Raw genomic sequence first — 14,482 nt, forward strand, 5'->3', positions numbered from 1 at the left:
TACTTCTGATATTAGAAAAACGCAGCCTTAGAAAGACATAAAATATTTAATGAAATTTTGTAAGATTATCCTCACACTTCAGCATTTTTTTGCACTGTTGATCAGGTTTTTCCCCTTATATAATTTTCTTATAACAGAAACTATCAGTGTTTGATTTGGAGTCCACTGAAGTCTGAAAGGATCCTTTCTGTATGACCTGACCCAAAGCTGACCACGTTCCCAAGCACAGAAAAAGAGTCAGAACGAAATGTAAGTGTAAAGGAACTTGTAAAGATTTTAAATGGTATTTTTATTCTCTGTGGGAACCTACAATAAATATCTACACGAATTGTGCACTGTTTCCACCATAACATACTGGAAGCACCTTAACTGCTCTTCCTGATAGGCCAGTCAAAAGTGGGAAGAGTTGGGTTGACTCAAACCATCCCACTAATCCAGTGGTTTTCATCCACAACCAAAATAAAGGACAAGCTGGCTCCAAACCTGATTTGGCCTTGGAAGGATCTTACTCCACTGTCCATAGATGGAAGCTAGGGAGCTAAATTTAATTCCCAAATCTGGCTACTGCAAATACTCCTGTACTTCCCAACACATTCTTATGAATCACCAAGATTAATTAATTCGTTACTACACAATACACACACTTTAAAATGTGTCCAAGTTCATCAAGAGATTACAGCCTTGCTTATCAAAAGCCAGGAGTCTTATTTACCTTCAAGATGTTGTCAGGGTGCTCTTTAGCAGAAGCAACGAACAGGTCATGTCCACAGACAATTCCCTCTGCCAGAAAATACTTGAACAACAAATTGGAGTAAAGGCCGTACTTATCTTCCTCTGTGAAAACAAGAATAGTTGGAATTTTTTTGTTGTTGTTAGATAAATCACCCACCTGCATGTTCACAACACTGTAAAAGGTCCCTTTTGCTCTGTCTCCTGGAGTGTATAATGTACAACAGAGGTAAAATAGGATTCCAAAACTTTAAACAAAATGCTTACAATACTGCATTTAGAATTTTTCAAGACAGAGAAAAAGCTCTCAATCCTGCATTTCATTCTAATTAGGGATGGGATACAGCAATCAGTATTATCTTCCTTACAAGGCTCCCCATAAATATCAACTAAGATTACTGAATTTTATGGGTTAATGGGATGAGGTTTATTAATTTAGTAGAATTATATTAATATTTACATTCTTAGTCCTTAAAACATAAACTTGCTTAAAATATCTATTAATTGATGCTTTTCAAATTTCAACCATATTTGGGCATGCTAAAGCTATATAGAGGTATCATTTATTACTGAGACATTCTTACATCTGCATTTCTTTCAAAGCTGTGAAAACTACAAAAACAGGCAAACCCAACGTCTGTATGGAAAAAAATGTGTAATTTGCAACACTGTTTTTGAGAGCTAACCAGAGCAAAGTAAGGAACACACTCAAAAGGCACATGAATTTACAGTTTAAGAAATGAGACAATACTTGTTAACAGACATTGTGAACACTGGCCTACTGACATGAAAATACAAACTCCCACTGACTTCAGGAAGGCCAATATTTCCTTCAGCTTCTTTATTGCGAGTATCAGAAATTACCAGAATTAGAAAATCTTAATGAACTTCATACAATTAAAACTTACCATAACTTAAAGTTACCAGGGAAGTGAATGAGTACATAACAATGAAATCTGAACCACCTCTGATGTTCCTTAATTTTAGGAAATACCAACATTAGCAGTGTTAATGCCAGCTAAAAAAGTTCCCAACAATATAACTATGTCATTAGCTGCCCCACAAAATTTTAGATCATGTTCCAATGTGTGTTGGAACAACACATTCTTGACATTTATTTAGAAAGACATCTAAAATATTTTGTTTGGGAGAAAAGTAAATGCACAATTTTACTTTTTCATCTGTTAATCTGGCTGCTGGAAGACAACAGACAGGGATGTCGAGGCAGAAAAACACAGAGATTTTCTTTATAGAGAACAAACAAGATTCAATCCATTCTTTGTGTGACTTGGAAACAATTTCCTTCCTACACATATGAAATAGTAAAAAACACCCAAAAAAACCAGAAAACCAATAACAAAGACAGAAAATTAGAAAGTTGTCGTTCATATCTAACAAAAATATTGTAACTTCAATATGTATGAAAATACAATGTTTTGAAGCTTAAGAGTCAAGAGGGCTAAGATTAACAAGAAATTCAAACCACAAGTATTCAAAATCACTGGAAAAGAAATAGGTCTCCAAGAGACATTCCCCAACTCCCATGGGGTATCAGGTAAAACAATTTATTTCCTGCTTTTTTTATTTCACTTTTAAATTTAGTATTTGGGATACACTTAAAATTTGGAAAATTTGTATCTTTAAATTTCTTTCTTCTTTCTTCTTCATAATAATCCCTAAAGATATAGTGTCAAGATTACATATTTTGTTGTATGGAAAAGTATTTATTTAAGAGTTTCCCTTTCATTAAAACCCAGCAATGAACTAGGAGTGACTCCAAAGCAGAATTTCAATGTAGAGAAAAATGCTTCATAACACATCACTGAGACAGGAGATTAAATAAAACTGGATATCCAAAGAAGCCAAAGGGAATACAACAATTACTGCACTATCATTACTGGTACTTGCCATTGATATATCCAGTTTATTGTAGAGTCTTCAGGTTTTAAGAACTCAGACTGTATTAATATAAGTTATCTTTGATACTGTTAATCTGCTTAGTAGGCCTTATTAACCTTCTGTATTTGCAAAAACACACATTTTTTAAAACACAACAGTGTAATGATATGGACAGACCTGTATCATAAAAAGGACAGTACTGACAAAAGCTCACTGGTGACAGTGCTGGGCTCCTTATTAACATTTCAGCAGGACTGATTCCTGAAAGCATTGACAGAATCACAAACTGCAATTTCCTTGGAAGTCTGGAGCTCAGTTAAATATTTGATATAGTTTACTCTCACATCCTTACAAAGCCATGACTAGTGTTACTGAAGAACTGTCTCCCTGGTAACTCAGCTCCACACACTGTGTGGTGACTGAGGAGGCAGATCCAGGTACAAGACCAGGATGGAGACAAGTCAACCCAGGTAAAACTGAAGCACTAAAGCTGCAAAAGCAAAAAGCAGAACAGACACTTTCTAAAGTTATGAAGAAGTATTACAGCCTTATTTTGTAAATACAGTCGTTGGAGCCTGCTTAGATTTTGAACTGTTTCAACAAGAGGAAAATAAAACTCATCCACAGAGTCTCCCTTATACCTGGAGGCCAGGAACACCTACAGCTCCTGCCCCTCAAACGTTGGCTCTCTCCAGTTATTTATGCTTTGGCTGCTTACTGCAATATCATTGGTAATATATTATCCACAGTACATTGATTTCCATGTGCTAATCTCCATCTATGAAGCTCTCAATTTAAGAACCAAGGCCCCCCAAAAATCAAAGTGACAGCATGATATCTACTTTTTTTTTTTTTTTAAATTGTCTAAGCTACCTGAAAGAAGCCACCCTGTAATCACATCACTGCAGCAGATGTCAGTGGAGGGAGACTGTTTTGTCAGATCTCCCTCTCTTCAAAAAAAAGAGCAAAAGGAACACCCCTTGGGTGCTCTGAAGGATCCTCAGCTGTGACATTTAACATCATCCTTGGCAAACAAAAAAAATCTTGGTTTATTAATTTTTATCTGTAGGATAAAGTTCACCTTCTCCACCATTTGAGGCACAGAAAACCCGAGTTGTATTGCATGCAGACAGGACTTAACTGATATTTAATGGAATATAAGCAAATATCTAGTTTAACTGTTTTATGGTTTGTGTACATGCAGCAGCTGTATAGACAGTCTTTCTGGATCATCATTTCTGATACTAATTATTCCTTAGAAAGTAAACAACATGCTCAATTTTGTGCCAAACATAACACACAAACTCCATAAACTGGGGCATAAATGTAAGAAATCACACTGTGTGTTGATGATTATTTAACTAAACTATGAGGAAATAAATCTGTAGTAGTAAAGAAGAATTTTTACTCAAATTTTATTTGAAATGCTGAAACATAAAACAAACTGTAGAAGAAAAGCAATAAGGAACATGGATATAAACCCTTTTATTGACTTAATCAAGATGATAATTAATTTCATTGACTTATTTGTAATATAAGAGGACCAGAGATGTTCTTACACTGCCATACCCAAAATGTATTTTGCAAAACAACAAGGCATTGTCAATGCAGCAAATTAAAGACATTCACATTCAGGGTAAGGACACATCATTTTAGCATTACCCTTTCCTTTGGTTTGCCTACACTGATTTTCATAACAGCAAACTTACAGTAAAAATAGGAAATTAAGTTTTGGAGAGTGATCTAAATATAAACCACCTCATAGTCTGCTACAGTACTCTAAGGATTAAATGTGTCTCAGAAAGCCTTTACAAACAGTGTATCTGGAATTGTTAAAGTCAATGCATCTGTAAGAATCCCTCAGTTCTTCAATTTGTCAAATAGAGGATGGCTTTTTATTGATTCATTTCTAGGTCACTAAACTTTTGTGGTATTCAAAAGATCTAAAGTGCACCCATATGGGGCTTTTCTGATAGCATCCATTGTACCCTGGCTTCAATTGTAACATTACTATTCAAAACCACAGCAGTGCAGCTCGCTTTCTCCTTGTAAACAAACAAACAAATCATTTAGCACAGGTACCTCAGCAGCTCACTGATTATTTTCACAGAATCACGGAAGGAAACGCTTTGCTGATAATGCTTGGACTTAACTATTTTGATAAATTTTCCACTGTCCTCTTTACTTTTCCAAAATTTCCAGCAGAGCCACCTTCCTTCTGTAAGGTGTAGGAACTAACACCTGAGTTCATTTGAGTCAGCCAAACACTCGAGACCAGCCTGGCCCAAATCTTTATTCTCAGCCTCCACAGCAAAGGGCCGTGCTGTCAGCAGCCTCCACTGGGAACTTCACTTCTAGCTAATAAGGCACATAAACAAATAAGACTCTTGCAGCTGCAGCCCCTTTTCTGGGCCCAGTCACCACAAGTCACCCAGCCCTCTGCAGCTTTCTCTGATTCTTGCTGAACAAAGAGTGTTCCACAGCTAAGTAGCAGGTGAGTAACTAGTGAAGTGTAAAACTACACAAGGAAAAGAGATTATTTACCTAGAAGTTATGCATATTGTCTCCAGGACAAAAACCTCTTCTGATCCTACAGATAAGGACATAAATAAAATAGTTTATTGTGATTGTTACCCTTTGGTCTCCTTCCACAACAGCAGTCTTTCATGACTGGAACCACCACGGAGAAAAAGCAGCATTGTCAGTAGGACTGCAAAGAATTCCAACATATACCCATGTGGAACACTAAGGATAAAGACCAATTCCTATTTATGGCTCTTTTCACCACTACACTGGATACATAAGAGACATTCTCAACACCTCTGTGCACGGACTGTCTGCAGCTGCTACTCAAAGAAATTTGTGGGTCACAAAATTAGCTGTAAAATTTCGAGGCCCTGGATTTTATCTAGGGCACAGAAGACAAAGGGCAATCAGTGAGACACTGATATCACTAAGGCACTGCAAATATATAATTTATACACAAATTAAGGAAAAAATGGAATTATAAAAATTGATATGTGAATATGTGATTGATATGTAAATAATAAAAAACTCTCTGGATATAAATATCCCCTCTGCACAGAGATATTCATGTTTCAGGAGAGGGATACAGAACAAGCTCTAGAACCAGAGGAGGAACAAAAAGTCACGAACAAAATCCACCATAAGATAACAAACACTTACAGATCATATTTATAACACCTGACTTTTAAACACCAGTGTAATAAACAACAGGAAGCTCTTTGGAAAAGTCCAGCAGTAATTTGTAGTATAATTGCTCAAAACAGTGGGAGCTGTAAAAAGGGAAAAGTAGGACTGCAACAATGTAATGTACAGAGAGCTTATTTTTTTTCCCTCTGTACAAAGTCTAGACAGGTTGCCCTAAAGCTGCCAAAAGCCTGTCATAGCCTATCAGTATCGATAATTTTTTCAGCAGATAGTTCTACAGTAGGGTCCTGTGACCTAAGGTGTGTCTTTCTGTGGCTATGAAACATCTCTCTGAATTGCTGCAGGTCATAAGATGCGATTATTTTAATAATCCGAAATTCCATTTAAAAGATACTTTTCTAATGTCCACATTTACTGAGCTGGAGGGGATATACTTTGTGTCACTTGCATTTAATTAGCACATGCCAAAACGGAGTTGTCAAACATATAAGTTACAATATTTGGCATTTGGCCATACTTCAGGAGGGCGAATTCTGGTAACTGGTATTTTGTAGAATTATATTCAGCAAATCACTGTTTTGTACCTCTCTTGAGATTATCTTTTTCAGCTTTAAAAAGAAGATAAATTCACTTATATTGACAAGTGAAGAGAGCTCTTACCAGTCAGGTTAAATTGCATGTCTAACAAAAATAATAGTAGCTAATTAAAGTAGCTGAAACTGCTTCAGGGCTTAGAATGTACAAGTATAGACCTGCTTTTAACCAGACATCTTTAACTTTTAATAACTGACCTCAGCTACCAACAAAAACCCTCCTACTGATAATCTTTAAAACATTTAGCTGTCAGTGACCTTGTCAAAACTAGAGCATCTTAGAGGTAGGTAAGAATATGTTCTTATAGGGTACCCAGGAGAGATCTATCTGAGTGGGCTGTAACTCACAGCGCAGAATGTGTCACATAAACAAGGCTTATGTTTAAAAACAAAGTAACGTCCTTCTGGAAACTCTTCCCCAGGCTGGCAAAACAGACACAAAACAGGTTGAAGTACCTTGGGAGACGGGAGGAGGGAAGGACTGTGCTTAATCAACAGCCACACAACTTGTTTTGGAAGGGGAGATTCCTCTGGAAGGCTGGAAGTGGTCTCACATTTACATCAAACAAACTGCTTTGATGGTGTCACATCAGAATGCTTGTCACAAACCCACTACAGCAAGATTTCTTGAAACTAAAGGACTAGTTAAAATTCTAAAAATTCTTGTTACATGAACAAAGGGCAGGAAGTTTCAAGCTCCTCTAGTAACCAGGGTCTTGTGTGAGATTACCATATGCCTCAGCTCTCTAATTCTCATGTAATTAAAACACTGTCAAAAGAATATACTATAGAATTAAGTTCAACTGAAAATCACAGTGCTCTTTATTATGAATTGAGTTTAAAAAATTGTACACTTAGATTTCAAGCAATATTTTACAGTCTTAGCAAGTAACCTGTGCCATCACTACATCTCAGAACACAACAGTTAAAATAAATATTTTAATACCCTGAATCTACTATTATTTGGTTAAATTAACCAAGATAATGTGTCAAATAATGAAGATGAGCATTTAATTTGCAAAGGGAGCTAAGCTAAAAGTAATGCAATTTATTCTTGCCTTAGAGAATGTTGAAGGAAGGGGGAAGAATTTAACCTTTTTATAACACTTGGAGTACAACACAGAAAGATCTTCCTAGGAGGTTTATCACTGACAGCTTCAATCCTGATAATATTAAGCTTGCCTAGACTAATCTCATGACAGAATTTCTTGGTATACTGACAGGATACTCTAACAATGCAACTGTAATTCTACCTGCACCAACTTAAAAAATGAGTCTAAAAATTTTTAGACTAATGAGTCACAAATAAATATAGTTCCTGCTTTAAGACTTCTCGTATATAATTATATGTTTCAAAATAACACAGGTCTTATTTGGGGAAAGAAATCAGTTTTCAGATCTGAAGGAGACTAAGTTTAATATCAGATCACAAATACACAACTGAAGTTAAGGATAAACAAATTAAGACCTACCACTAGTATTGCCAGCCACGAGCTCAGAGGAGGGTCAAAAAAAAGGTTCAGGTAAAAAATCCTGCCACGTTCACACCATTTGAGTCCTGCCATCTCTTCCATCAGAACACAGAGCTCACTTCATGTGGTGCCACTGAGCTCAGGTCAGGTGGGTTCATCTGATGCCACCCAGTTTTGTCTACTGGAACGGGCAGCAAACATTGCAATGGGAAGACAAAACAAAATTAATCTAGTCCCATAATCTCTGATCTGTATGTAAAATATAACAGGATCTAACATCATTTTTTCCTTCTTCCTTTAGCACAGCAAGATTGCAGCTCTTCTCCAACTGAAAATGGCTTGAATTAGGCAATGTCAGTTATTTTTTCTGGCAGGCAACTATTCAAATTACTTAAGCTGCACAACAACATACACTCATTTATATACTTTATGTAAAAATCAACATTTTCTAAGATTCAGTGACACATCAATAACTGTCTCTAATGATGGATAAAATGCAGAAATAAAAACTACCCTTAAAATAACAACAAGCCATAGTAAGAGGCAGAGTAATCAGCTTGCTCAGTGGCAAACAGAAAATGTTTTTCAGCCTCTAGTGAGGGTTACGTGAGCCCTATAAACAACAGAAGATAACATGATGTAATTCCTATCGTGGCTAAAAGAGATTTAAAAGAAATTTTCCCCAAATCTCACTGTTTAGTTCTTCAGTGTTAAGACTAATTCAAAATATTGCAACCATTCAAAATACTTAACCAAAATTTTAGATACAAAGGCAATCTCCCAGGTGATGGTTGTCATTCCACAGCAAAACTAAACACAGATAAAATATTGGGACCACAATGTTTTCATCCCTTTCAGAAAATAAATGAAAATTACTGAGTAAATCTGTCTTAAGGCTAAAGAGCACACACACTGAAGAGCTGCTTGTCTGCTGGTGCCTATCACTGGACACATGATGGTTTTGCCATTGCATAAATTCCATGCCAAGGAATTCTAAACAACATTACCAGAAATACTTCCAAGTGATCAGGAGACTAAATTTCTTGGAAGTAAAAAGCCTACTCTGGAACACCGGGAAGGATACAATGGGAAAGATTTTTTGCCTTTTCCAGTGTCAATGTTGACCAGTTTTTCTGCTTCACTGAGTAACTACTCAGGCCTTCCTTTGGGCTTCTCATAACTACTGAGGTGCCAAAGAAAAATCTTTATTAAACTTGATAATTTTTTGCTACTTTTTTCTTACTCTGGAGCAGAGTTTTTCAGATTTTGTCCCTAAACTCCAATTTTACAATTTTACATTGATTCTTGACAACCTGTTAAATCCTTCACTCAGGATTTAGCCAAAATGATGCTTTACTGCACTTTCAATCTTCTGCAAGAAACGGGCCTTTTTAAGTGTAAAAACATCTTTTTTATTTTTATCTACATGACTTTACCTACAATTTCATACCTATTGGTGGCTGTCTTCCTGTCATCCACATTTTAAACTTGAAATAATAATTAATTTTTAAGTATTTAGTGGAGGATTTGGGGAATTTAATATGTAGGCACTCAGACATTGCTTCTTGTATCTCAGATAGCTTTCCAGTGGGATAGGTTTTTGTCAGTCCTATAAATAAGGAAATTGAGGTAGTTTCCATCTTATTCAGTGGGAGAAAACAATCACACAACCTTTTAGTTGTGTGAACTCCAACAGTTCAGAGATATTGCAGCGACTGGAAAACTAAAAGGTAGACCTGTTGTCCCTAGGATCCTGCTTTTTTGTTCCAGCAACTTGGTATGAAAAGGCAATATTAAATTTGTTACACTGCTCAAGATGTGAGCTCGGATTACAGATGCAGATGTTTTCCACATAAGTACATGTATTTCTCTAATAACTCTTCTTTTTTTTTCTCCCTGTAGTATCAGTTCTTTTTGCTATAGGGCAAGTAACAAGCCTGAAAGTTTCTCATAAGAACCTCATAAGAACCATTAACCTGATAAACATTTAAAAGGAATTATTAAGGAAAGCTGGGCAATGGAGCTTCAATGGAGATGTGGTCCCACACAGCTGCAATTTGGTCTGCAAAGGGAACTCTGCTGTAACTTATTAAATCATCTCAGTGTGCCTCATCCTCATCCCCACAGAAAGCCTTCCATCATCTTTCAGCTGATTCTGGCAACCAAAAGATTAAAAGATGCTGCATTAAATATCTTCCTCGGACAGCCAAACTTACAAAAAGAACCAAAAACCCTTAGTGACCATAAACAGCCTGAATCTTACAGGAAATCAAATACTTTAGAAATTTGAATATTTTGCTAGTAAGTCCTGGAATGTGCTGAACACCATCCCTTCAAACAGAATTCTGTGGTATTCTTTGTGTGTCTAAAATTAAGGTTTTGATTTACCTCCAGTAATTCTTGAACAATTCTTGAAACAGACAACAGTCCACTCTGAAGGCTACACCAAGTCAATGGACATGAGAGTTACACTTTCTTAAAGTCTGACTTCAAAAAACAGTGAAAAGACAGGCTATTTAATGAATGCATTAATATATATTCTATACTAACCAATGAGAAGAAGGGTTCCAACAGCTACGCCTCCACCTGGAAACAAAACAAAATGAAGAATAAAGTAAGACTTCATTTTAATACTATGTTAGAGAACAATTAACTTTTCTTAGTTTATAAGTCAAAGAAAGGTGATAACGGGGAATTTAAAAATATAAAAGTGAACAACATTTTAATTACCTTTGCAATACTTACTACAATTCTCTATTATGAAATAATTATACATCACATGTAATTATATACTGCACATTACAATTACTTTCACAATATACTGTACTATCATCATTGTGGTAAAAAGATCCTGCAGAGCTCTGCAGAACTACGCTCAAGTACCACAGCAGTGATGTGTGGTCTGAGCCAGCAGATTTTTACTTGGATGACTCAAGTGAGTAAACATGCTACAAATTAAAGTCAGATTAATCACTATCAAGGGATATTCCTTTGCACCAAGAAGGATGTAAGCAAAGTGACATACTAAGAAGCTAGAAAATTCCCACCCAAGGCTTTGAGGCAAAATCCTGGCTCCACTGCTTTTTATCTTGTTACTGAAAGCAGACGTGGTGGTGAGACAGGCAGGATTTCACCCAGTGAAACCTGGACTGACAGGTCACACACATCTAACACACATCTGAAAAAACAGATGCTAGTAAAGTCTTTCATGGCATGTCTGGGACATAACAACAATCCTACAAATTCTTTTACAAAGGCAGTGAAAGAAGAATTCATATTTTATTTTAGGTGAAGAGTAAATTGGCTTATAATCTGAACTCCAAGAATTACAACAGTGGAATAACCTGACGTCAGATTACTTCATTTAACAATGATATGACTGTGACAGGAAGGTTAAAAATTCCTAGAAGTGTTCAGATGGCCATATGTAACCAGCCTACTGAAGTGCTTTGCATGAAGGGAATTGCAGTATGTCGGCTGCAATTAAGTACTGATTTAAAAGTTAGGAGCAAACTGAATCACATTGGCTCCAGAAGTTAATTCTGGCCTGCACAGATGCACTCTAGTGCATAGATGGACTCTAGTGAACAGGATCATTCACTCTATAAATTTATAAGAGTTCATTAAACTTCACTTAAAATTGATTCCAACGGGAGTCGGACCCCCTTCTTAATCTTTATAGCTCTGCTGGTGGGACTACAAATATCTGTAGCACTTGTAATGTTGAATTACCCAGAAGGAAGAGAAAAAGCAAAGTTCTTTCCCACAGGCTGAATAAATTGTTGCATAACATGACACCTGAATTAAAACCACAACGGGATCACTTTGTCGTCGTGCCACGATGCACCGCGATTTGAGCAGCACATGGCAGCGACAGGGTTTAGTCACACACTAATTTCATTGTTGCAGATTTTTTCAAGCTATGCTCCCAAGTCAAGAGGTACAAATGCCTCAAATATTTACAGCTTGACACAGAAAATATGATCAAAGCAGCCGTGAGTAATGTATTACCTCACGGCGATAAGGACATAAAAACCTCAGCTATAAACAGTTCACTTGTAGACACAACAGAAGTAGCGCCTCTTCTGCTCTTAAATCGCTTGCACAAGAGAGAATTTGTTTCTCAAACACTACGACAGTGCAGTCAAAATTCTCACAAGCTGCATTTTCAAATCATCAGTGGTACTGTTTCTTTCTACAAGCCAGAGCTGTAACATATGTGCACACACCCTGGTTGCTGAAGGCCAGCTCAGGTCAGAGGACTGGCTTTGCATTATCTGGTGCAGTGAAGAGTTTGCCCAAGTGTGTTCTATTAGATGGGATGTAAAACTATTGCAGTTACAATGGTTACATATTCATATTATAATTAGCAACAATAATAGTAAATTAAGCAAAACACAAGTGACAGGAAAAAACAGCAGGAATGCTGACAGAGTAAAAAAGGAAGAGGTAAAATCTTTGAGTTTCCCAAGAAAGCTGCTGTGAACTTGTTATTCTTCCTAATTTTGCTACTTTATTTTTTTTTTGGCCAGTATCTAAGGCAGCAGCACACATAAACAACTAAGCAAGACCTGTAACTTTCCACATTGCCAGTTACAGCAAAGAGATCTAGGATCCTATGGACAGAAACACAACAAACTTTGCAAGTTGACAAGTGTCCCGATTGTTTTCAAAGCATATCCCTGATCTTTTTTTTTCCAAGCAGCTTGAAACAAAACACTCCATACAAGGCATGTGATTATTATATTACACAATAGCTGAAAATCATTACAGAGAACTGCTTTGGCACAAATCAGGCATATATGGTCTTGAAAGTAAAAGCTTGGAAGTAAACTTGACTATAAAGCCTGAAAATGCAGTGCCCTAATGGTAAGATGGCATTTGAAACCCAGCACTCATCCAACACTTTTTTTCCAAAGGAAATGCATTGCTTAAGAAGAGTGACCAACAACAATGTAACAATCAGCCTCTAGCTGTAGGGTAAAAGAAATTCCTCCTTGTATCCTCTGCCTATTCCTCTCTTCAGAAGTTCCTCATTACACCTGTGTCTGACAACACCATGCTTTACTCACACTTACTCCTAAGCTGTATCTTCATGTCTGGCAAATAATGCTGTGTCTGGGTTACAGATTCTGAACCAGGCAAACTTAAATTCAAGCCCAAAGCCAGAGATTTAGAAGACTGCCTGCTGACTGCTAAAAAATATGTCTATGAAACATAGACTAAGAGAGTTTATAGCAATTTCCACTAGAAATTTGTACTAAAAAAAAAAAAAGGATTGTCCTCTGTCTCTGGTGACAATAAAAATTAAATATTTTGTGCAATTATTTAACTGCTAGTGAGCAAGACAAAAGAAGGAAAGTATAAGCACTCTTTAAGAAACACACAAACAGCACATTTATGAAGCATTTCCACACACACACAAGCAGAAAGGACAGGAAGGAGACCAAGCACAACACTTCCACCAGCACAGTGGGCTCAGTCAGTTGGTCAAAGGATGTGATTATCCCCTTTACTCATTAGATCACATCTGGAATACAAGGTCTAGTTTTGAGACACTCAGTACAAGAAAAAAGTATAAATAAGCTTAATTGAGAAGAGAAGATAAAGTACAAGAAAGAAGTAAAGATGAAGTGAAGTGAGAAGCAAAGATAAACTGAAATGAGTCCAGTGGAAGGGAACCAAGGTGGGGCAAATGACCAAAGAGAAGGGGTTGAAGGAACTGGGGAAGAGAGGAAGACCTGAAGGCTGTGGGATGGTAACTAAGAGAAGCTACTGAGCAGACAGCTGAGCTCTTAACTGAGGGAGGGCAGGGAAAGTTCCCAGTGGATAGAAGGAAGAAGAAAACTCCCTACAAAAATAAGTAAGCATTGGACTGGGTTGTCCAGAGCTGCTGTGAAATCTCTGCCATTGCAGATTTTTGAGACTCAACTGGACAAAGCCCTGAGCAAATAACTTGGAATTTGGTGCTGAGCCTCCTTGAAGGTTGCAGAAGGTGAATTCTTGAGGACCTTCCCCAGTCTCCAAAATCAGTGATTCTGTACAGATGGTCTGTCTCCAACAATGCCTAATACCTGGAACCAATGGAAACTTTTTTTGGCACAAGTCTTTCCTGGCCTACCCACTCAGCCCTCAGAAATCAGTGATTCAAGGGCTAGGAGCTTACCAAAGGTTTACATAGGAATATAGAGTTTTACAGCTTTTCAAAGATGCCAGAACCCAAAAACTATCTTAGAAGTATTTTGACAAGTTGCTATTCCTAGGGTTGAAAAACTTCCTTGATATTTAAGTATAAAAATTAGCAAGGTCAGGGAATTACTAAATATTTAAAAGACAAGGAAAACGTACTTCAGAAGGGAGCCTGGGTTCATTGAAAGTGTCCTCAGCTTCCATGACAAACCACTAACTGTGTGTGTAAGTGCCTGGAAATTTAGGAGACTGCCAGCATGGGAGCTGTCCACATCTTCTGAGCCACGCTGTGCAAAAATCCACTGTTTATAAAAGGCAACATGATGAAGAACTGGAATTTTCAAAGCAAATCTTCTACTTATGCAATTAAAGGGTTTCACAAATTACACTCAATGAAATACTGCTCTCTTAAAGGAGGAAGAGCCTTCT

At 37.0% G+C, this 14,482-nt stretch overlaps 1 protein-coding gene across 1 annotated transcript in view; it reads right to left on the bottom strand.

Annotated features, from left to right (window-relative positions):
* ELP4 (elongator acetyltransferase complex subunit 4) overlaps positions 1–12,961 on the bottom strand; it is a 139,834-nt gene extending 126,873 nt beyond the window's left edge. Inside the window, exons 1-3 of the mRNA XM_018081773.1 lie at positions 12,943–12,961; positions 10,415–10,450; positions 713–834 (exon numbers count right to left, since the gene is read on the bottom strand). Of these exons, the coding sequence (XP_017937262.1) occupies positions 713–834; positions 10,415–10,450; positions 12,943–12,961 (177 nt within the window). The remainder of the gene's footprint in view (positions 1–712; positions 835–10,414; positions 10,451–12,942) is intronic.
* Between the last annotated feature and the right edge of the window lie 1,521 nt (positions 12,962–14,482).

Source organism: Manacus vitellinus, unplaced genomic scaffold (assembly GCF_001715985.3).
Source record: "Manacus vitellinus isolate BGI_N305 unplaced genomic scaffold, ASM171598v3 scaffold_57_pilon, whole genome shotgun sequence".
Lineage (NCBI taxonomy): Eukaryota > Metazoa > Chordata > Aves > Passeriformes > Pipridae > Manacus > Manacus vitellinus.